This window comes from Micrasema longulum, unplaced genomic scaffold (genome assembly GCF_059751315.1).
Source record: "Micrasema longulum isolate JH-2025_06_02 unplaced genomic scaffold, ASM5975131v1 h1tg001802l, whole genome shotgun sequence".
In the NCBI taxonomy this organism is placed as follows: Eukaryota; Metazoa; Arthropoda; class Insecta; order Trichoptera; family Brachycentridae; genus Micrasema; species Micrasema longulum.
The window spans coordinates 139,104-160,877 of record NW_028278976.1 but is presented as its reverse complement, the minus strand read 5'-3'; the positions used below and the strand labels follow the sequence as shown (position 1 = coordinate 160,877).

The 21,774-nt window shown below is 32.8% G+C and overlaps 2 protein-coding genes and 3 non-coding genes across 5 annotated transcripts; 2 read left to right on the top strand and 3 right to left on the bottom strand.

The window, feature by feature from the left end:
• Nucleotides 1–290: 290 nt before the first annotated feature.
• On the bottom strand, nt 291–363 carry TRNAR-ACG (transfer RNA arginine (anticodon ACG)). The gene has a single exon. It is a non-coding gene; the product is annotated as a tRNA-Arg (tRNA).
• Nucleotides 364–1,173: 810 nt separating this feature from the next.
• Nucleotides 1,174–8,836, bottom strand: LOC148273923 (uncharacterized). Its single transcript, XM_088237906.1, has 11 exons — nt 8,657–8,836; nt 8,367–8,544; nt 7,299–7,592; nt 6,458–6,783; nt 6,068–6,247; nt 5,306–5,599; nt 4,834–4,948; nt 3,986–4,125; nt 3,407–3,909; nt 2,467–2,665; nt 1,174–1,375 (listed from the first exon to the last, which is right to left on the bottom strand). The coding sequence occupies exons 1-11, from the start codon at nt 8,706–8,708 to the stop codon at nt 1,191–1,193; spliced, it is 2,466 nt and encodes an 821-aa protein (XP_088094032.1). The 5' UTR covers nt 8,709–8,836; the 3' UTR covers nt 1,174–1,190.
• On the top strand, nt 1,420–1,493 carry TRNAT-AGU (transfer RNA threonine (anticodon AGU)). Its single transcript has one exon. It is a non-coding gene; the product is annotated as a tRNA-Thr (tRNA).
• On the top strand, nt 6,343–6,415 carry TRNAV-CAC (transfer RNA valine (anticodon CAC)). The gene has a single exon. It is a non-coding gene; the product is annotated as a tRNA-Val (tRNA).
• Nucleotides 8,837–14,523: 5,687 nt separating the features above from the next.
• Nucleotides 14,524–19,804, bottom strand: PIG-U (phosphatidylinositol glycan anchor biosynthesis class U). Its single transcript, XM_088237905.1, has 3 exons — nt 18,697–19,804; nt 16,276–16,547; nt 14,524–14,968 (listed from the first exon to the last, which is right to left on the bottom strand). The coding sequence occupies exons 1-3, from the start codon at nt 19,458–19,460 to the stop codon at nt 14,715–14,717; spliced, it is 1,290 nt and encodes a 429-aa protein (XP_088094031.1). The 5' UTR covers nt 19,461–19,804; the 3' UTR covers nt 14,524–14,714.
• Between the last annotated feature and the right edge of the window lie 1,970 nt (nt 19,805–21,774).

The following is a 21,774-nucleotide window of genomic DNA, read 5'->3' as shown; positions in this document are numbered from 1 at the left end:
GTTCTAATTCTTATGGTAAACAATTTACCAAGGAAAATAAAACTATATGGACACGTCAATGGTAAATATCTAGCGTGTAAAAAAATCACTGCTCTAAAACGCCACAATCCAGGGAGAAAATACGGGAATACTTTTGTATTCCCGTAGATCTCTGTAAAAATAAAATTGTGGAATAATAAATCAGATAATTATTTCGCCATTCCAGCCTTGAATTAAGAATTTGAATTTTGTCTTTTTGATGTATGGGTATTTTGAAACAAATAATTTTACAAAATGAATATTTCATCCTTCGACCCTGCCAGGATTCGAACCTGGAATCTTCTGATCCGTAGTCAGACGCGTTATCCGTTGCGCCACAGGGCCACGTGTCGATGTGGCGAAATTATGCAATAAGAATAAAAGAGCAATTTAACACTTAAAATTCGAATCGAAGAATTTGTTATTAAATAGGTACGAAGGTTTTCACGGTCAACGTTACCAATTTGTTTCTTTTTTGGATGATACCGTGTGTGTTGGATTTGTTCCGACGTTTCGGCTATCATTGCAGGAGCCATCTTCAGGGTAAACGTCGGAACAAATCCCAACACACACGGTACCACCCAAAAAAGAAACAAATTGAATTTGTAATTAGTTCATAATGTTAATAAACTCTTTATATTATGCTCTTTATACAATTTATTTGATTGAAAACAATAATAATTACATTTTAGACCCCAAACGAATGTATTTAAAATTCATTATTACAATACATTTGTTAAAGTGATTCTATTTTAATTTAATAAAATTAATAATTTCTGTAAAACAATATATTTTGTTTTTACAATGTTATGTCAAGGCCAGCTGAATTTTTAAACATTTTATTCCCAAAAACGTATGTAGTATGTATATGAAAATATCATTACCATCACTCATCTGCACTTAATGGTGCATATGACACTGCATAGGTACACTAAATGCGTCGTTTATCGATCATATAGTAAAAAACAAAACCATAAAAAAATTAACTATATGTAGGTATGTAAATAAATAAACAGTGAGTAGCGAATAAAGTCGATGACTAAATTTATTATTTTTTAAACTTGCCGATAAAACGAAAATAAGCATGCCGGTTTCGAGTACCTACCTATTATAAATATTTATTTAAATTCATCAGAAAAACGAAAACAATTTAAGTAGGTTTTAAAATATTTTTATTTTAGGCAATTTTTCATAAAAAATAATATAATTTCCATTATCATCAAAAAAGAAGACATACTCAGGTGTGCATTTTTACGGCGACCCGTGTTAGAAGTTTGGTTATTATTTGACTTTCTGCACTGTATCCCTTCATGACGGAGAAAAAATCGAATTTGGTCAGGATATCGGCAATCTTTATCTGCAAATGAAAACTTATAATGTTATTTGGCAGACGACCGCACCGGCGCCGTGGCTTAGTTGGTTAAAGCGCCTGTCTAGTAAACAGGAGATCGGGAGTTCGAATCTCCCCGGGGCCTGCATGCTCACGACGAGAGATGCATCATCAATATTTTTTTTTTACAGAATAAAAAATAGACTACCACCTTAAACGCTCTCGCGGCCGTAGAAAAAGCTTTTATCTCGCATATTTACATACAAAATACGCAATATAAAGTGTTTTCTACGGCTGCAAGAGCCGTTCAGAATAGCACCGCAGGTAGGTTAAGATTTGATGGTATGTATCTCAGTGAAAATCAAATTCCGCTTTTATAACACCAGCATAAAACCTATTCTCCATGGGCCCTAGCCCAATTCAGCAAAGTACCAAGTTGAATAGGTGTTTCAGAAAAATTTTGGGTGTTTAGTGGGTCGACTTTGTACGGAATGAAGAAATAAGAGAACAGGTGCAACAAACTCCAGTGACAACTTTTATCAAGCAGAGGCGATATGGCTGGCTACTGGCCAGGTCATATGCTGCAGATGCGCCTTGAGAGCCTTTACTTCACTTGCCTACTTTACAAGGCATCATGTTCTCACCATCCTGGATGTCCGATGCTGACTGTTCGTCGGCAGTTTATATCAGAGCTCTGGGACATGACCTGACTTGCCAGGGTGCACATGAGTTGGCAGCCAACAGAAAGGCCTGGAGGCTGTTTGTGAACATTTTGTTTATGCGCCCACTAAGAATGGAATGATGATTATGCATTTCAAAGGAATGTATACTATTTTCATTCCTTTGGAAGTTTTCTTTAATTTACATATTATTTGTTTATTTACTAACAAATTTTATTTAAAAAAGTAACAGTATTCTAAATATTTAATTTTACAGTTCGTGAAATTTATTGGTGGAAGGTGTAAGTTCAGTGTAATTTATAAAAATAGAAAAATTAATGACAAGTTGACACAAAATCTTTTAACCACACTTTAACATGTTCTTTTTCCAGACAATGACCTAAAAGTTTCTGTATATAATTTATAATCTCTGTATAGAACTAAATTAATATTACATACCTGCACATTTAATAAAAGTGTTTCTAGCTTTCACAATAAAATAAATTGGATCGCAAAAAGTATAATCTGAATTGCAGGGATGTTTTATTTCGAAATTGGCGTCATATTGTTCAGTAATTAATTTACAAGACATAGCTGCATCTTCAGTATACTTCCTTGATAGACAAACTGCAATTTCCCCCTGATCTGTTCCTTGAAACTAAAAATAAATATAAAAAGAAAATAATGATTTGTTGTTATAATATTTCATGTTAGTACTATGCAGAAATTTATTTTTGAAATGTGTACAAAAGTGTGCTAGGATTCTCGACTTGGTGGGGAATAAAAGTAAGATAAAAGTGATTTAAAATGAGAAGTGAGTTCTTGAGTGCAAAAAATAATGAATGTCAAAGACATGCTCAAGAGTAGGTAGAAGAATTTGAGTTTCCTAGATAAAAAATATGAAAGGATGTTAAATAAACAGCTCACAATAGCAATATCCAGTAAAATATACCAATCAAAGGGTATTGCAGAATGGAGTTTTAGTCCCAACACTTATGTATGGAAGATAAACATGCAACTGGAAAAAAAGGAATAAAAGCATATTGAACGCCGTTGAAAAGTAATCTCTTTGACGTGTATGGGAATTTGATAAATGTATGACAGGCCAATAATGCCCAAATCAGTCAAAAGTGCATATCGGGTGAGGTTAAGTTATGTGGAATAAATGTATGGCAAAAGAATGGTAAAACAGATATGTCGAGAGTGAATGTTAGATGAGGATAAGAAAGAAAACCTTGGCATTATAGATAAACCAAAATCTTAAGTCTGGTTTGTTAAAAGCAGACAACAAAGTACATGTGAAAGGGAAAACAGTTACGAGCTTAGGTCAGAACAAACATATCTGGTGTTTTATTTTAGAAATGGGCTGACAGTAGCTGTAGGAGAAAAATTAACAAACCTGCACTTTAACTACTGGTACATTAAGTAAATATTTTGGATGTATTCTAAAGATGATTTTTTGTCCAACATTGATGTAATCTTCATATTGCATTCGTACACCAGTATACTTCTCAATTTGGCAGGGGGGAGATATCAGTCTCTTTGGTATAATTTTTGCAATAAAATTCAGTCTTATCATCTCAGCAACTTCACTTATATTGGTACTTGAAGTTTCAATCAACATATCCGAGTGTTTTTGAGGATCTATGGATAATATCTTGAAACCATCGACGTCTGATGTTAGATAAAGAAAATACACATCGAAAAAAGCTGTTCGAAGTGTTGCCATGATTTTGGCAGATCGATCCAAGTCTGCTTGGGACCATTTGGTTGTTGGAGCAGCAATAATTATTACATTAGGTAATCCAGCTACTCGGAGAGACTCCCTCTCAATATCGGTTTTATTCTGAAGATACATAATTATTGTAGTAAGAACCTCCGGAAAATCCAAACGGCTAGGCCCTGCACCAAAAAAGTTTTAGAAACATATCATTAAATGCTTCAATTGAGAAAACCATTTAGTTTTTAAATTACTTACATTCTTCTGTGAAATTAGCAATGTTGTCAAAAATTTGGAGTATATTATGTGATCTAGGTGCTATCCACTTGGCAGTGTTTCCATGAATGAGTCCTAGAGAACTGCCATGCTTTGAAACATCTAATGTTTCAGTAAGAATTCTGAAAAATATTTCCATGCATCTGATATTTTGTGAGCAAAAACAATAAAGAATAATCATACCGTTTCCCTTTACGGGTGGGTAGGCAGAAAGGATAGACCAACAATAATAAACATATATTTACATACAAATGCCAATTCCTCTACATTCACAATTCACACTCCGCTGCCCTAGTTCTTGTAGAGTATGTTCAATAGACCATTTTGCAAATTTTACAAGACTTTTTTCTTTTTTTAAGTCAAATAAATGAAATCAGTTGGCACTAAAAAAATGCCGGAAAAACTATTTAATAACGGAAAGGATAATAATACTTTAGGTACTTAGATGTGTAATAAGTAATAAGATAATAAACATATTGGGATTCATAATTCAATTTTGCTCAAAATGATCAATTGAACATACAAGAACTAGGGCAGCGGCTCCTTCTCATGCACCCACACCGATTATTCGTTTTGAGATTTTAAGTCTTTGTAAAAGTTGGTTGAGTCTTTCTTGGTCTTTCTCGTTTTTTGCATTCACATAGTGAATCATTTGGCCATTTTGCTTGTAATTTTATTGCCTTTTATGAGAGGCATCATTATTCAGATTCAAAAGCACCATTTATCATAATGGATTATGATATTTTCAGCATTAAAATTTAAATGATGAATTAATATCTTTTTAGGTAAAAATGAAACATTTATTTGACAAAATTATAACATTCACTTACGTAACTAACTCTTCTGTTTGGTATTTGGACCAACTGCCATCGGTTACAATCACAACATCCATTGGACAAGTGTCTCCTTGAACATCACAACCAGGAAGTTTATCAACTAATTTTGCTGCAAAAGCATTTTCAAGAATTAACTTAATTTGTACAAATTAATATACAAAGCCCATCCATAAATTAAGTACATTAATTACCCCTACAAGGGATAAATTCAACAATTCAATGGGCAAGAAAAATAAAAAATGATGCATATGGTTTGTTAGTTTTAAAGCCAGTGCTGAGTGATATTCCGTCTAATAATTAAAAATAAATACTTTATTTCAATGTTTATATAAAAATCAGATGTGAAAAGAATTCAGCATCCTTTTCATTAACTTATACATGCTTTCTCCCTGTAAAATGCACACCCAATTAATGTATTAAATATAAAACACATAAACGTACAAATACTTATTAGGTAAGTACTTACGCCAGTAATTTTCAAATGCCCTAACAGCTGTATCAGAGATGTTCTTTATTTCTTTAGTCGGAATTAAAACCGTACTTAATCTAAGCCATAAAAGATTAACCATATTAAATGTTTGTTCATAAATGTCATTGGAATCTTTAAAAATCTTAGCTACGTTTTGTTTTCTATTGCATGCTCGAATACCGTGGTTCATTGGAATTCCATAACTTGAATAATACATTTCAATAATCTGCGATAAACGAATTTTGTCAAGCATCATAGTCCATTCATCAATATGCTTTGCAATTATTATCCCTGCAAAAATAACAATAAAATACTTTAATTTATTTACAACACATTGAATAGGGGAAATAATATGAAATTATCATAAATCCAAACTTTTACAAAGTGCCTTAAGGCAATATATTTGTGTATTGAAATTTGAAGATCAAATAAAGTGAAAATTTGTGCATTTAAATATTACTCATCATTTATTTCTGTAATAAATTACAATAAACTTCCACCAATAATTTTCACTGACAAACTTTAGTGAATAGAATTAAGAATATAGTGCATAGAATTAAGGACTATTTTTAATTCTATGCTTTAGTTATTAAAGAACATAATTAATTATTTTTTATTTATTCAAATTAATAAAGAAATGTACATTTATTATTGTCTTCTTTTTTAATATAAACACTGTTAACTGCATTATAATAACTTACTATAATAATTATTAGGTTCTGCTTGCGTTTATTAACTTAATTAAATTAACAATCTCACCATCTATGCCAGCTAATATTTCTGCATCAGTTATTTCCCACTCCCTGAATTTTGATTTTAAAATGTAGAAATGCCTTGGTATGAGAGTGTCATTCCATTTTCCAATTGAAACTAATTTGTAATCATCTGGATTCGATTTTTTGGATACGCCTTGTCGAATAGCCAACTCGGCAATATCACCTATGGGAAAATTTTCATAAAGTGAAAAATGAAATAAAAAAGTTTGTTGTGTTTATTACAAGTACTAGTATAATTATTTTGCCAATACAGCCAGCGTTTCCGTAGTGTAGCGGTTATCACGTGTGCTTCACACGCACAAGGCCCCCGGTTCGATCCCGGGCGGAAACAGATATTTTTTTCTGGTTGAAGGTTTTTTTTTTTTTTAATTACCTGCTAAGGAAGCGGCAAAAATATTGGATATTTGATCATTGGAAGGAACTATGTTATTCAGAAAGTCCTTATTAAATGTTTCGATATTATCGGGATTATAAAGTGGGTAAATATTTGAAGATGCATCAAAATCGAATTTCGTTTCCGTTTCCATCGCCAGAATATCTTGGATTTTTACATTTTGGGGCTCGAGAGAAGCAGAAATGGCGGCCACCAATGTCCCTGGTGAAATATTACCCCACAAAGTTTGCACTATTCCCTTTTCAATTGGACACCGGCTCATAGATGGCGGTACTCTCGTCCTGTTTATTTCGGGTTTAATAAAACTAAAAATAAAAATATTATATTAACAAAATTATGCACAAGGCTGTGAATATTTTATAAATAGTTCAAATATTTTTTTTCAATATTTAAAAATGATACTTACAGCATTTAAAAAAATGCTTATATAGGAAAAAAAACCTTTATCAGTTAGAAAAAAAAAAATTGCTAAATGTCTTTTCATAATATTTTTCAAAAAGCTCATAAAAAACACGAGGTTTGTATTTTAGGGGGACCAGAATATTTAATAAAAATTAATCAAAAATTTGGATTGTTTTTAAGCACAAAATATTGTAAAACATGGAAAACATGCATGTTTTCTGTGTTTTATAATGATGTGTTTAAAACAATCCAATTTTTTTCATCAATTTTCAATAGATAATGTTTTTTGCAGTTAATGAGAAAAAAATCCAATTTCAATTATGTAGTTTTTCTAAAAAAACCTTTAAATTGAAATAAAGCTTTTGTCAATATACCATAAAAATAAAAAAAAAACATTTTTCAAGTGCAAATTACTTACGGAATGAAATAATATGTATCTAAATCCGACGGAGAGGTTTCACCCATAACTAAAGGACATATTTTCTCCTCATCACCTCTCTCCCACGGGTCTACAGTGGATGAAATCAGCGTATGGAGAGTGCACAACTCTGATTCTGTTAAACCATCTCTTATGTTTGCCAAATTTGTACCAGGTATTAAAAGGTCCAGGAGAAAACTAAATTTGGTAAATTGGAAAGCTGTGGCTCGATAAGGAAACACATTTTCAGTTTCTTTTACACTCGGAGATCTTTCAATACCATCAAGTCGTAAACTAAAAGTAAGTTTGCATGAAAAAGTTATCAAAATTAAACAATCACACGTTTTATTTTTACAGAGAATAAAATTATTAATTATTTGTTTTATCAGTTACTGCCGTTTTACTTCTTCTCTCCCTACAGATAAAATCCCTATTTGTGTATACTTTTTTTATCTTTCTTTCATTTCTCAGTAATCTATAAACCAACATTCTAAATAGATAATTGGAAATAAATATTTGAATATTCTTTATTGTATAATCATGAGACGCATGTTTTATTAAGCATAACATTGTTCTCGCTATTTTTATAATTGAAAATATAAGCAACAACAACAACAAACCATCACACTGTTTCTCCGTAAGGATAGGGCAGAAAGGATAGAACGCCACATCACTCTATCTTTACATACAGATCTCACTTCCTCTACATGCATACATCTTCTCATGCATGCGCGCCAATTATTCTTACTTTTAACATGCCCGTCTTCAAGTATTTGTTGGATTTGGTCATGCCATGTCTCTCTCGGTCTTCCTCTATTTCTGCATCTAACAATCGCATTGTAAATATTTTTAGCCGTTCTTTCGCTGTCCATTTGCTCTCCATGTCCAAACCAACGCAGAGCTGCTTTCTTGATTTTGTTGATAATGCTTACCTCTGCCTTGCATAATGTACGGATCTCAACATTTGTGCATCTATCATACATACTTTTAAAATAATGTAAATATAAAAAAAAAAAAACAAATGAAAATGCTAGAAAATCAGTGAGTATTTATGCAGCATTTTCATACCTGTGTAGAAGTGATGAACTTATAATTCGTAAATTGTAATTTGTGTTAGCCTTTTCTATTTTGCTAATCAGTTCAACCAAAAGTTGAATATTGTGAGGAGCATTTACTGCAGTACCGCCATTTTTATAACAATTTCCTAAATAGTCAGGTATTGACCTGAATATGAATCCCAAGCAGCCTATAAAGCAATAACAAGCCAATCAGCACACATTTCTAAATTAATAATGCTATTGAAATTACAGGGACAGGAAACATCACAAATTGGAAAAATAGTTGGAATTCATTCTTACCATTCCATAAAATTAGTAAAAGCACTGCAGAAAATATGGAGTTAAAACACATGTTTTCTTCATTGTTAATTACATTTTATCTTTAAATAAATTTTGTGAGTTAAGTCATAGGTTAAAAGAGTGAAATGAATATTTTTCGTAACAGGAAAACGCTGCGTCAATAAGAGTATTGTAGATAAGATAAAAATATGAGAACTAAATAAAAGGCCCCGAGTTTTATCAGATTACCATAACGATTCATACCTTAGAATTCTTAGTACCTGTAGGTATAGTGTATAGTAATATATGTAGGTATAGTGTATAGTAATATATGTAGGTATATAATGACAGCATGTTTATTTAAATTCTTAAAATCAAAGGTATATAAAATTATTCTTAAAATATTCCTTAAATATATCCGTTTACTGTCTGTATTATAAAATTTTGAATTGCACTAGAGCAATGATTTTTTACACACTATGAATATTTACCATTTGCATGTCTCTATTGTTTTGCGTTTTGATAAATCGTTTCTTATGGGAGCTAAGACCATCCAAAATTCAAAAAAGCGTCCAGCTTTATCTCCTCTTTTCAGTCACATGGTATCAAATATGCGGCATAGAAAATTTCATTCTGATACTCTTTCTTAAAAAAATAACCAAACCAGTTCAGTTTTAAGGTGCGCAAAACAGGGCAGTCAAACGTAAATTTTGCTGATTTTGGTTGGGCAATTATACTATTTATTGTTTCAGCATTTACTTTGTGCAATAACATTTTAAATATATTTCAAATAAAACACCATGTGTATATTGACCACACACGAGTTTAATATTATTACACAACTTGGTTCAGGTATTCTGATTTCCAATCATCAGGTGCAACTTTCAACTAATCCAATGTACAGAATACAAAATAGTAATAAGGTACTGATAGGGTGGATGGAAGGGGTAGACAGGGTAGGGGAGGGGACAAAGCATGGTGGGCCGAACCACGAGAAATAAAATAAATGGAGTTAACGAATACCGCCGCAGACTTATTAGCAATAGTTTCTCTGAATTCGCAAATCGTATTTTAGACACGAGTCATTCTTTTCATTCACATAAAATTAAATTTTTACATTGTGTTACAAATACAGCTATAATATCGAATAATTTAGAAAACCAAAAAAAAAGTTATAACAAAACTTTAATTAATACTATTATATTCCAAAATTCTTCATCCCTGCTTTCAATATTTCCAATAAATTTTACCACATCCACCCCACCCTGCTTTATCCACTCTATCCAACCCTATCAGTACCAAATTACTATTTTGTATTCTGTACATTAGTTTAGTTAATAGCTACACCTGGTGATGGGTTATTAGAATACCTGAAACTGGTTGTGTTATAATATTAAACTTGTGTGTAGCTATATAAACAGAATATAGAGAGGTGATAAAGAGAGTTTTAAATATTTTTAGCTAGACAAAATTAGACCGACGTGCAGTTGTTTTTTTCGCACAGTATCGAGGAGGCATTTGATAGTGACAAAAAACAATGCTCAAATACCTATTCGAGCCTTAACGTGCAATAAAATTTAGAAAAGTTTATTGTATCAGCATTAAATTATAAAATAAAAACATTGTTATTAATATTACTCATAAGTTTATTATATTTTGGAAGAAAACTTATTCCGCCAGCGGGTGGTGCAAAACTTTGTTAAAGAGTTCTTTAACATAAATTTACACTAATAATAAAGTTTTTATTCATTGATAATTTTAATAATGCACTCAACTCCAATTGTGTCTCATAAAAATTATAACATTTCACAAAACCCATAAATTGTAATTTCAATATTGAAATAAATATTGCCTGAAAATCAATCAGCACCCAAGGGAGCATAAGGCACTGCATTGGTAAAGTACATGCGGTGTATCTCGACCATTCGTTACAGGAAGGCAAGGTGATCAGTCTTACACTTGCAGTGTTAAACCATCTTATACACAAATATTTCATTATATTCAAATATTTCATTTCGCTACACCACGAGGCGCATTTTTCTTAACTCGATTTCCTTTTTTAGGATTTTTTTAGAGCAGCCATCGAGTCTAAACCACTCATCCAGGATTTCGGTTCTATTGCACACACAGAACTGTATTCTTTATCCACCTGGACAAAAAAGTCTGCCTAAAAATATGTTCAGAAAAACACCTTTCAACTGTTTTTTTACAAAATACCACCTCTAAACATTCTCACAGCTAATATAAATATATGGTTAACTTCTTAAAAACCATACCAGTCTGACGGTGTCACAAGAGCGATGAAACCGGTTATTGGTGTATCAAACTAAGTGGAACCTGTTATTTATTAAAAACTGTATTTTATTTAATAGTAATAAGTAAATATTTTTTATGACTAAAGAAAAACAGTTAATTTTCATGACTTGTTTTATTCAAGTAAAAAATAACATACACAACAAATTTAATATTTCTTACGTTTATAAGGTAATTAAAAAATACATAAATTACACTAAACTACACATTTTAAGAAATAGGACATTGTATTGTTAATAATAAAATAAATGTGGAATCTCAATTAAGTATATAATGTCATGGTACAATTATATGCAAATCTGGACATTTACAAGGCTTATGAGCTATCATTGACTAGTTTATGTGATCATCCTGCCTATGGTGTAATGTCCACATTTATTCAATTCTTACATCCATAGACTTCTGTATTCCCTTCTCGAAAAAGGTCCCAGAGGACCAGAACTTCTCTACAAACATTTGAACATACTCAAAAATATTGCACACAACACGTTTGCCAAAATAAGGCAATTCTAAGATTGAACTATAAATATATATTGAAATTATTGTGTGGAATAAGGTGAAATGCCACTTTTTTCAAAGCTGATGATTTAATGGAATAATGTGATATTTAATGGAACAGATAGATGCCTAAAGAGAAATAAGTTATTGTCAACAAGTTTTGACAGGCATTCATGTTAAAATCAGCGTATAGTGGAATAAGGTGATCAATGGCCGACATGTCCTCTCATATTGTTCCGGCGGCGTACTTAAAGAGAGGCAGTAGGTTAGCCAGCACGTATTCTGAACCTGAACTTAACAAATATTATTTTTTCTATGTATTTTGTCACAATTGATTTTTGTTCTGTGTAGTTTAATTTAAGATGAGAATCTTAAATCGAGAAAGGGAAAAGCAAAGATTGGATAAAATTTGTGCAAAGCAATCGCAGTAAAGAAACCTGGTAACCCAACAAAAATACACATGTAGATATGTATTACAAAAAAAATGGAGGGCTTTACCTAAAAAAAAACAGCAGTCGCCTGTGATCATGTAAATTTATACTCAAAATACCTGTACATTTCAACTTAATTGAAACTATTATTAAAAAGACATTGTTAATGGAAATGTTTTTCAGCTAAATAAAAGTTTTGATTAGCCTATGAGACCATTAGCGCATGTTAGCGAATCGGAATCAATATTTGACACACCTAGAAAAAAAGTTCTAAAAGCCAAATTAAGAAAAATAACTGGTGTCAAAAAGAGTCTCTCAAAAAAATTTAAAAAAAAAACATTGTTATCAGCTGTGAACTCTATAAAAAGAAATATTCTCTAGATAAAGTGGCCGAAAATGATTTAATAGCAAAAGCTGAAGCGGTGAAAGTTTACGAGAAACTATGGTTGCAAATTCTTTGGGTATGCATTGTTCAAATTATTATCACAACTTCACCATCCTTTGTACCCACAACATCTGTTCACTTCCCACCAGTATCCTTTGATCATCCACCACAATAAGACCTCGTGTAGTGAATCGTGCATTTATTTTGTTGAATGTGTGCCGCAACATAGACTTTGTTTTAACCAACCACCAGTGTTCAGCTCCAGAGCGGGGCCTTGTCCAAGTGCTGGTGCTGCTCGCAATTGACCAGTCGGACCACTGCAATTCTATCTAGAACGAACCAGTTTAGTGGCATCTATTCCTAATCCATCTCATTCGTTGGGGTTGTGACCAATTGACACTGCATACCGCATATCGAGGATATTCACTTATTTCATTAAATTTAAATACAGTCCACCCCGCTATATAATATCGTAGCCCCCCGCAATTTCTCACCCCGCATCTGCGTGGAAATTCGTTTTCCCACCAAACTAATTAAAAACACATAATAAAAAATTATTATGCACTTTGTTTCCGCAAATTCGGATTAACTTTGCACCATTACTCCCAGTGGGGAGTATGGCAGTGGCCTGCAAATATGTGAGACATCGTTCTAGCCGCTCAAAGCACACCTGACTCATTACCCATCTAGGCTCCTCAGAAGTCAGGATACAGCCCAAATACCTAAAACACTTCGACCGGACGTAGCCTTGGACTCGGAGTCGTTAATAAAGCCTCGTGTAGAACAGTCCCCGTCGGCGCCAGGACATGGCGTTAGAACCATCCCATCTATGGACGCGAAAATCCGCCAACAAGTAGTTCCTTAAAGGCACGCCCCAAAAGTCAAGTCAGTAAATGTTCATGAACTTTTTTACTCTCAATTTTGCAATCCGGTAAACTTCATGTCATAACCAGTTATCAAGACAAGGCAAATAACATACAAATTCCAATAAGCAATTCCAAGATACAAAGAACATTACGGAAGCTCAATAATCATTCATATAAGCTTCTCAGCGAGACTGTGACCTCAAATGACCTCTATTGGCATCACACAAAATATCTTTTTGATAAAGATCACTTTTATCGAAAAAGCCCGAATCAATTAAGTGTCCCTTAACATAAAAAAATTCGGAGAGCAATTATTAGCGAGTGACAACAATGGCTTACTCAACTTCTCATATTCCATCACCCGTCCCCTATAACATAAAAGATATTAAAGTGAAGCATTTACAAATAATTCACTGTGCGTCGAGGTTTCTTTTAGTTCTGTCTGCAACTAAGAAATTTGAGAAAATAACCCATTACTTTCCACAGCGAAGACATTCATTCTTGCAATGCGATCAACACTATACAAAGGAAATTATGATATTCCCATTATGAAGAGTATCTTGTTCAAAAGAGTAATTTTTTGCAGGTTTTTATATATTATTTTTAATGACTAGTAAATGATTTAGTTACACGATTTATTCTTAATGATACCTAAAATTATCTAAGGAACCAAGCGTAAATTTGCAATATTTTCAGTATGTCCAAACCACCTAGCGAGTCAACACGATTGACTTGGAATCCAATCCTTGTCCACAAACGTTTGGATGTACTTAATAAGTATTGTTATCCAACTAGTTCAGGAAGAAGCAAAAACGCCACCAAGTATCCATGATGTTTTTGGGAAGACCAACAAAACCAATAGCGAAAAGACTATTTCTTTTAAGCTCAATGTGCACATTCAATATAAAATTCATAGTGTTTTTGCTAGCTGTTACACCACGCACAAGTTGCACATTGATATATAAATAGTTTTTTCACTTCTGGTTTTGTTGGTCTTCCCAAAATCAGTGAAATTGGACAGTGGTGTTTTTGCTTTTAACCCCAAGTACAAAGTTAAAAAAATATTTTCAGGCGTTGCCTAGTGGGTAAAATAATTCAGCCAGATAAGTTTACACACATCAATAAGGGTTTAAGCTCTTTCAGTTCAATGAGTTGTGAATAACTCACTATAATAAAATGGGAATCAAGTTATGGTAGAGCGGGGTTTGAACCTCAGACATTTAATCGATACTAGTCACAGGACCACAACCCGGTTCAAGTAGAAACTTTACAAAAATTAAATGGCGGAATGATTGAAGAAGTATGTAAATGCCTAGACTTCCACATTCTCTTTTCAAAAACGTGCTCCGTCTCTATTGTAAAAAAGTGAAAATTGTTCAAGATAAGGAGAAAAAGTTTTAAAAACATAACCTTTTTTGTTTTTATTAAAATTTCTCCACCCTTTGAATCCTTAAAAAATTACACTTTGTCCTTTATAGCACTTTAAATTTCCATCAACAATAAGGTAACAGAAAAAGTACGATAAAAATACTTAACAAACTGATAATATAGTTTGAGAAGGTAGTACCGTGTTAATTAATATTTCACTATCGTAATACTAGCTTGGCTGGTTTTCCATCGATCTCTCTTCCCGAGCCATGTTTGAGAGCGTATTCACGTTTGATGTAAGCAAATAGTAAGTCCGTAATGAGGAAAATTTGAGCAGAGGCGAAGGCGAGAGTCACACCGAAGAAGAAGTTGGCGTTGGCCGACCTCGAGTATATCCACAGGTGCCAGAATGTTGGTCCCAAGACGGAAGTCACCAGCATAAAACAGCCAACGATGAACTTTTGCTGCATGTCTGAAATCAATAAATAATATTTTGTATAATTATGGTTACATTTCTTCTTTTTCGCTTTCAAAACTAAGATCGCAAAGGAAACTGGAATTTTCCCTTCAGGTGATCTTCAAAGGCGATTCCTTAGTACGTGCATTTAGCTTATTCTTATTCTTAGAGGTAGGGGTCAGTGCTATTCAAGCTCCTGACGTCACTGCGACCTGTGAAGATCTATTGTGACGGGTCCCCGTGAATAGTTCTCGCCCTTCGAGCGCAGATCTTTAAAGAGTGTGGCTGCTGTGTGGAAGGCGAGAGTTGCATTTAGCCTAAGTAGTCATCTTGAAGACTGGTGACTGGTACTTAGGCAAAAGCGCATGTTAAAAATAATAAAATTAAATCAAGATACTTTATTGATATTTTTATCAAAATGATTAACTATGGAGTATTATAAAGAAATATCAACAAAACACATAAATACAATTTAATTTTATTTTACACATTTACACCCTTCTTTACAAAAATTATTAACCCATATAATTCCTTTGGCACGAGCTACCTGCCTGAAATAAAAATACGTTACACCTTAGGAGGTGTAACGTATTTTGCCGTAGGCGGCAGAAGTCACTCGTCCGAGCAAATTGTCATGTAAAAAACATGATAACTTTCGATTGGAGAAAAAATAAACCTTTCTCATAAACAAAGAATAAAATACTTTATTAAACAGATTTCTGTTAAAAAATACAAAACACATCAAATTTTCCAGCTGCCATTCAATGATTGAAAAATGGCCTAATCTTTTTGATGATGAAATAAGATGGAAAGTAACAATTCTTAGCCAAGAGAGAGAAATATGGATCTAAGGTCTGTGCAGTGTGCAGTGACCGTAAAAAATGAGAAAAAAAACAGTGTGGTTTAGCGAAACATGTTCATGGAAACCTGGTAGCACCCAGAATTGAGTTTTAAAAAATACCACCTAGAGAAAAAATTTCAAGAGCCATAAAATTATGGAAGGTTTTTAGTTATAGGATATTCTTTTCTATCCATTCGCAAGAATTTAATTCAGTGCTAGCTTGAGTGTAAAATAAATAGATCTCAAAGTAACTTTATACAGTTTATTGACTATATACAGTTTTAAACATTAAAAAGCTATGTATAAAGATTTTAAAAAACTAATTGTAAATAACATATTATAAACGTTACCAATTTAACTAATAAATAAATAAGTAAGCATAGAACTTTTTTATTTGTTCATATTTTTGCTAAGCTTAGCCAAATTGAAACACTGAAAGTTTATGAGAAAATCTATGAAATTGAATGAATAAATTACTCACACGAGAATAAGTGTCTCCACATTGGTAATAGAGCCATGTACATGGCGACATCTCCTAAATTAGGGTATGACTTGAATATGGTTGTTAAGGTAATCAAAGTAGTTGCTAATAAGAGAGGTTCGTTCTTAAACCTCAATGTGAGTGGAAGAGCGTATAGAACGAGAGCGTTGATTTGGAAAGAGCAAATGAACAGCAATCTGAAGTGTTCAAACATCTCCGTGAAGAAATACCAGAATAAACCAATGTTTGGCTTCAGATCGGGAACATTCAATCTGAAAAAATCATAGAAATAGATTAAAAAGTATATAAATATTGCACAATAAGTTTTTCTGGGTGTGTCGTTGCCGTGTGTCAAAGACCGGCGTTTCGGATAGCATTGCAGCGTCCATCATCAGGGTTGATGTTGTTTGTGTAGATTAATGTGTAACGTTAAATGTTTAGGATTTGTACCATGTCGCAGTCCATGCTGTCTACAGCTGTCAACTTTAAATTTGTGGCCCTTAACAGTCTTAAGTTTTTATGTGATTTCTTTATAACCGGGTACCAGGATGATTTTAAACGCATCTTATCGTCTCTGTTTATATTGTCGGGTTGTTTAAGATAACATAACATATTTATATCGAAAAACATGAGCTAGAACAATGGTGTTCAAGTTGTTATAGAGCGGGATCCGAATCTCTGATTCGTGAGAACTCAGCCCAACAACAGCAACAACAAACCATCACACCGTAGACAGAGAGAATAGAATGCCATATCACTCTGTCTTTGCATACAGACCTCGCTTCCTCTACACTCATACATCTTCTCATGCACGCACACCGATTATTCCTACTCTTGACATGTCCATCTTCCAGTATTTTATGGATTTGATCGTGCCACGTCTTTCTCGGTTTTCCTCATTTTCTGCATCTATCAACATTCGCATCGTAGATCCTTTTAGCTGTTCTTTTGCTTTATTATATTTATATCTGTTTCGGGCAGACGTAAAATACAGTTCTGTGTGCGAAATACGATCAGAATTCAACACCACTTGACGGCTACTCTCGGACAAAAATCTAGAAAAAGGAAAGATGGATTCCCCTTGCAGTGTAATGTTTGCCCATCGTGTTTGAGGTCCCAGTAAGGCTGGCATGAAATATTTGTTTAAAACTGCTGTGTTCTATTGACTGGAACCTGAAGCATAAGACTGATCACCTTATCTACATGTAATAGATGATAGATACACTGCATCTGGTGTGCAAAGCTGTGCACTTCGCACCATCAGGTGCAAATTAAGGGTACGATGATGATATTTAGTAAATGTAAAATTTATATATGTTGATTGTATGTATAGCCACCTCGTAGTAATAATGCGCCACAACTGTAAAGGCGAAGTTAAACTCTATCGCATAGAACACAAGCGTTGAAAATTTTTGGTTTAACAACAGACGTGTAACGGACGGTTTCGTAGGTACGCTTGCAATTCTCAATCTGAGTACCTACGGCCCATTGTTTTGCTGTAAACTATAGCTAACTTTGTGATTAATAATCCTATAATGGTTTATGTCTGTATGGGCGGCTCTACAGCAGTAGCACCTTATTACTCCCCGAGGTAGCCACAGTAATTAGAAAGCCGAAAGCAAAATTAAATATGATGAATCTGTGACAAATATTAACGTAGTTATGCATGTGGATTGATAAGTATACATGTAAACTATGACAGATTTTTTTGTGAAGTACAATTCGGTTTTGTACATGTCTTTTAATTACTTATAATTAAAAAAAACACGCCGGAGAAAATTTATTTGATACAGAAATAAGTAACATGTTTGAATTTTGCAATTTACTAAACAAAAAAACGACCTGTTTTAAAACTTTTACTTTTAAACTCGAGGATGATGCAAACGATTTGAAGTATTATGTTATTGGCTCCACTATTTATTTTACCAACAAAAATACACACAAAACTTAGAGCTCAGTAAAATTCAACGAGGAATTACAATTCAATATCTTATATTACCGAACCATCTTAATTACCAAATTGAATTATAAAATAATTAATAATTATTAATTACATATTGCCATGTATTATTAAATAACTTATCTGCATTGTATTTCTTGACATGTTTCAATTTTTACTGTGTGTATATTTTATTATTATTATTTTGTATATTTATAAATGTTTTGATTTATATATAGAAGAGTCCCAGTATAACACGGAATTTTCTTACAAGTCTAGACATGAAAAAATAATAATTGTACTATGGTAAAATTGTGATTTGTGTGCATTAAATTAATAAAATAAAATTAGAATATGTTATTACTTTTTTTCTATAAATGCTTCCTATACTCGTAAGAAATCTGAATAAACACCATTGCATTAAAATTATACAGGAGTAAATGTTTGGAAGGATTAGTTTAACTCTTTATGTAAATACTCACATGAAACCATACGTATTCTCAAGAAACTGATAAGAACCGTTCATTATGTAAGCGGAGATATAAATCAGAAATCCCCAAGCCAACACAAAGGCCATTAATGTTTTGATATAAGAACATTTAGCACACTCCTTTGAATTGTTCTGAATGAAGATGGCTGCCGGGATAATTAATAAAACTGGATACAATGCTTGATGTGATGCAGCGGCAATAGCCAAGCAGCAAATTATCCTATTTCCTGTTACCATCGAAATCAGGGATATCGATAAAAATAGATTGTTAAACACTGTAGTGGTCATTGCGATACAATTCAGTATAGAATATGGGTTGAAGAGGTATGCCGCCAAAACGTACACGGGCGCTATCGAAAAGTCATCATTTTTCAACAACAATACATCGGAATCTTTTAAGTATTTTTCCTTGTCATTATTTTGCTGCTCCTTTAAAATATTCATGAACTTCTTCGTAGTCGCAAACAGGCACAACGCCGTTATAATATCACTCATTGTAAATAGCAGTGGTAGAAGCGCAGGTATTTTATAAATTATTTGATGAAAAACTACAAGCATAATTGGTGATTCATGAAACATGTCCCCCTGATAGGGGTCGATTCCTTCATTGTACAAGTAGACTCCTTCCGTCAATCTCTTCCAAGAGTTCAGGGGGGTCGATAGTTCGACTCTATCCGACATTAACTGTGTGGTATCGGAGTTTAAAAGCCAAAATCTCACAAAGCCGGCAACAACGAGTGAAGAAATGATAAACATTTTGAAGTTGTTTTAAAAGCCTTTCCGATACACCAATCTATATCTAAAAGGCAGAAGCACTATTGTTCTAAATAATAACAGTCGTATATTAATATCCACATGGTTCTATTTTGACGACATTATTTTTGAAAAACAATGCCATCAATTTGCGGAACCGTATCTAAAATAACGTTTACTTCATAGTTTTTATAGACTATAAGATTAAAACTACAGTCTTTATACTTTGGTTCACTTGACAAAAACTCACAACACGTTCACAATAATGTCAAGCACAGATTACTAATACTAATATGTCAAGTCAATTGGTCAATTTCACAAGTCAATATTCAATATTGTCTATAACCTACACCTACAAGACACTACCATAGACTGGCATTGGCATAGACCACCGTGAGCCCAGAGATTATACACACATATAGCCATAGACATAGACTAAAACACAAATATTATATGACTAAATATTAGAGATGCTCCATTCGAATGAAAGTCCGAATGCAGCAATTCATTCAAATTAATTAATAATCGAATGAATGAATGACTGCCTGATTTAATGAATGAATGAATTGATTGAATTTATTATTTGAAAATATGAACCCACTATGGATTTCCAAATTTCGCAGAAGCTAACTTTTCCCCGAATTCACCATTGAATGATTCATTCAATAAATTCATTTAACCAGTATTCATTCGATTTTTTCACCTCGACTAAAAACATAAAATATTATATACCAATTTCGGCCCAGTATGGGTAAGATCCATATTATGATACATCGATGTTTTCAAAACAAAGATACATCGCTAATTTTTTAGCGATGTATCGATGTTTTCATCGGATAGAACATCGACATTTGTTCTGAAAAAAAATCGATGGATCGACATGGAAAAATATCTGGCCGGCATCCTGGAGGGGTGGAGGTTTCCGATGTATCGATGTTTTGGTAGGCGATGTTTCATCCCTAAATCAGAGCCATAATCAGCGTTGCCAGAACCAATCAAGCGAAAAAAGGTAGATTCAGAAAAATAAATCGGTAGATTTCACTAAATTCGGGAGAGGGGGTAGGAGGGGAGGAGGGGGAAAAAAATAAATTTGACAGTTGTTCGAAATTAAAGTGCCGTTTTGCCTAAGGCCGTTGCTTTAAATAGTTGAAAACGCTTGGTAAATGAACAATTGAAAACCAAAAGGACTGCAATAAGTGAATCACCAAAATATAGTGATTTATAATGTCTTATTTTTCTTACAAAATAATATAAATTACAATATTTCATTTAAATATTCATTTAAGAAAAGGAATATTTGAGTTGGTTCTTATAAAAAATAAAAATATTAAACATAGATTAAAATTCAAAATATTATTTTATTGAATGAATGACACAATTTTATCAAAATATATAGTATTTTTATTGTCAAACAAAGAAATAATAAACGTTTTAAAGTTCTTTCAGTGCAACTTTAAACTTAATAAAAACTGCTGAAGTACTGAACAAATTATTAAAACAATGATCAACTAAATTTAAACAGATATTTAACTGAAGATAAAACCATTTATATTATTTTCAATATGAAAAGTGATCCCTCTACATTTCACTTCATAAAATAGACATATATACATTTTTCAATAATGTCATGAAATTCTATGCCATGATTTATTTTACCATATTATATTCAACAATACTAGCCAATTCCATAATTAATATATCATTCATTGTATACTTATGTACGATAGATATACAGTTTTTTAAATAAGCAACTGATGGCAATCGAGAGAGCAAACAAGCAATAAATTATTATAATATGAATTCGTTTTATTTGCATTGAAATTTTGTTCTGTGGAAAAAACAAGGAAATGTATAAAAATCTGTAGAATTTTAATAGAATACGGTAGATCGGTAGATTGCTTCCAAAATCGGTAGATCTAACGAAAAATCGGTAGATCTGGTAACGCTGGCCATAATACCCAATAACACAGACAAATGGTGTTGCCACAACAGAGATCACAGATTACAGAGAAAATGGAAAGATTGCTCTAAGGCATGTATGTGAACTCTTACACAGCTAGAAGTTATAGCTATATTTTTACGGGGTACGTAGCTAACGTTTTTAAAATTCGGAGAAAAATACTGATAATTTAGACTTTTCTATTCAAAACATTAAATTGATAGGAGGCAACGGGAAACCACTCTGGTCATCTTTTCTCAGGAATCACTACAGCAAGTGCATCCAATAAGCAGTTGTCTTGGCTGCGGAATATGAGACTAGCGCAGGACCGAGATGGTTTCGTTGAGATGATCGCCAGCGTTGGGGAACCTGACAAGG

What these genes read in the sequence shown, in the direction of transcription:
- PIG-U (XM_088237905.1), bottom strand. Translation starts at nt 19,460, where the DNA reads ATGTTTATCATTTCTTCACTCGTTGTTGCCGGCTTTGTGAGATTTTGG. An exon ending in GAGAATACGTATGGTTTCAT is followed by an intron (nt 16,548 to 18,696) that starts GTGAGTATTTAC and finishes TGATTTTTTCAG; the next exon opens with ATTGAATGTTCCCGATCTGA. An exon ending in GTGGAGACACTTATTCTCGT is followed by an intron (nt 14,969 to 16,275) that starts GTGAGTAATTTA and finishes TATTGATTTCAG; the next exon opens with ACATGCAGCAAAAGTTCATC.
- LOC148273923 (XM_088237906.1), bottom strand. Translation starts at nt 8,708, where the DNA reads ATGTGTTTTAACTCCATATTTTCTGCAGTGCTTTTACTAATTTTATGG. An exon ending in AATATTAGCTGGCATAGATG is followed by an intron (nt 5,600 to 6,067) that starts GTGAGATTGTTA and finishes TTATTTTTGCAG; the next exon opens with GGATAATAATTGCAAAGCAT. An exon ending in TGCTAATTTCACAGAAGAAT is followed by an intron (nt 3,910 to 3,985) that starts GTAAGTAATTTA and finishes TTTTTGGTGCAG; the next exon opens with GGCCTAGCCGTTTGGATTTT.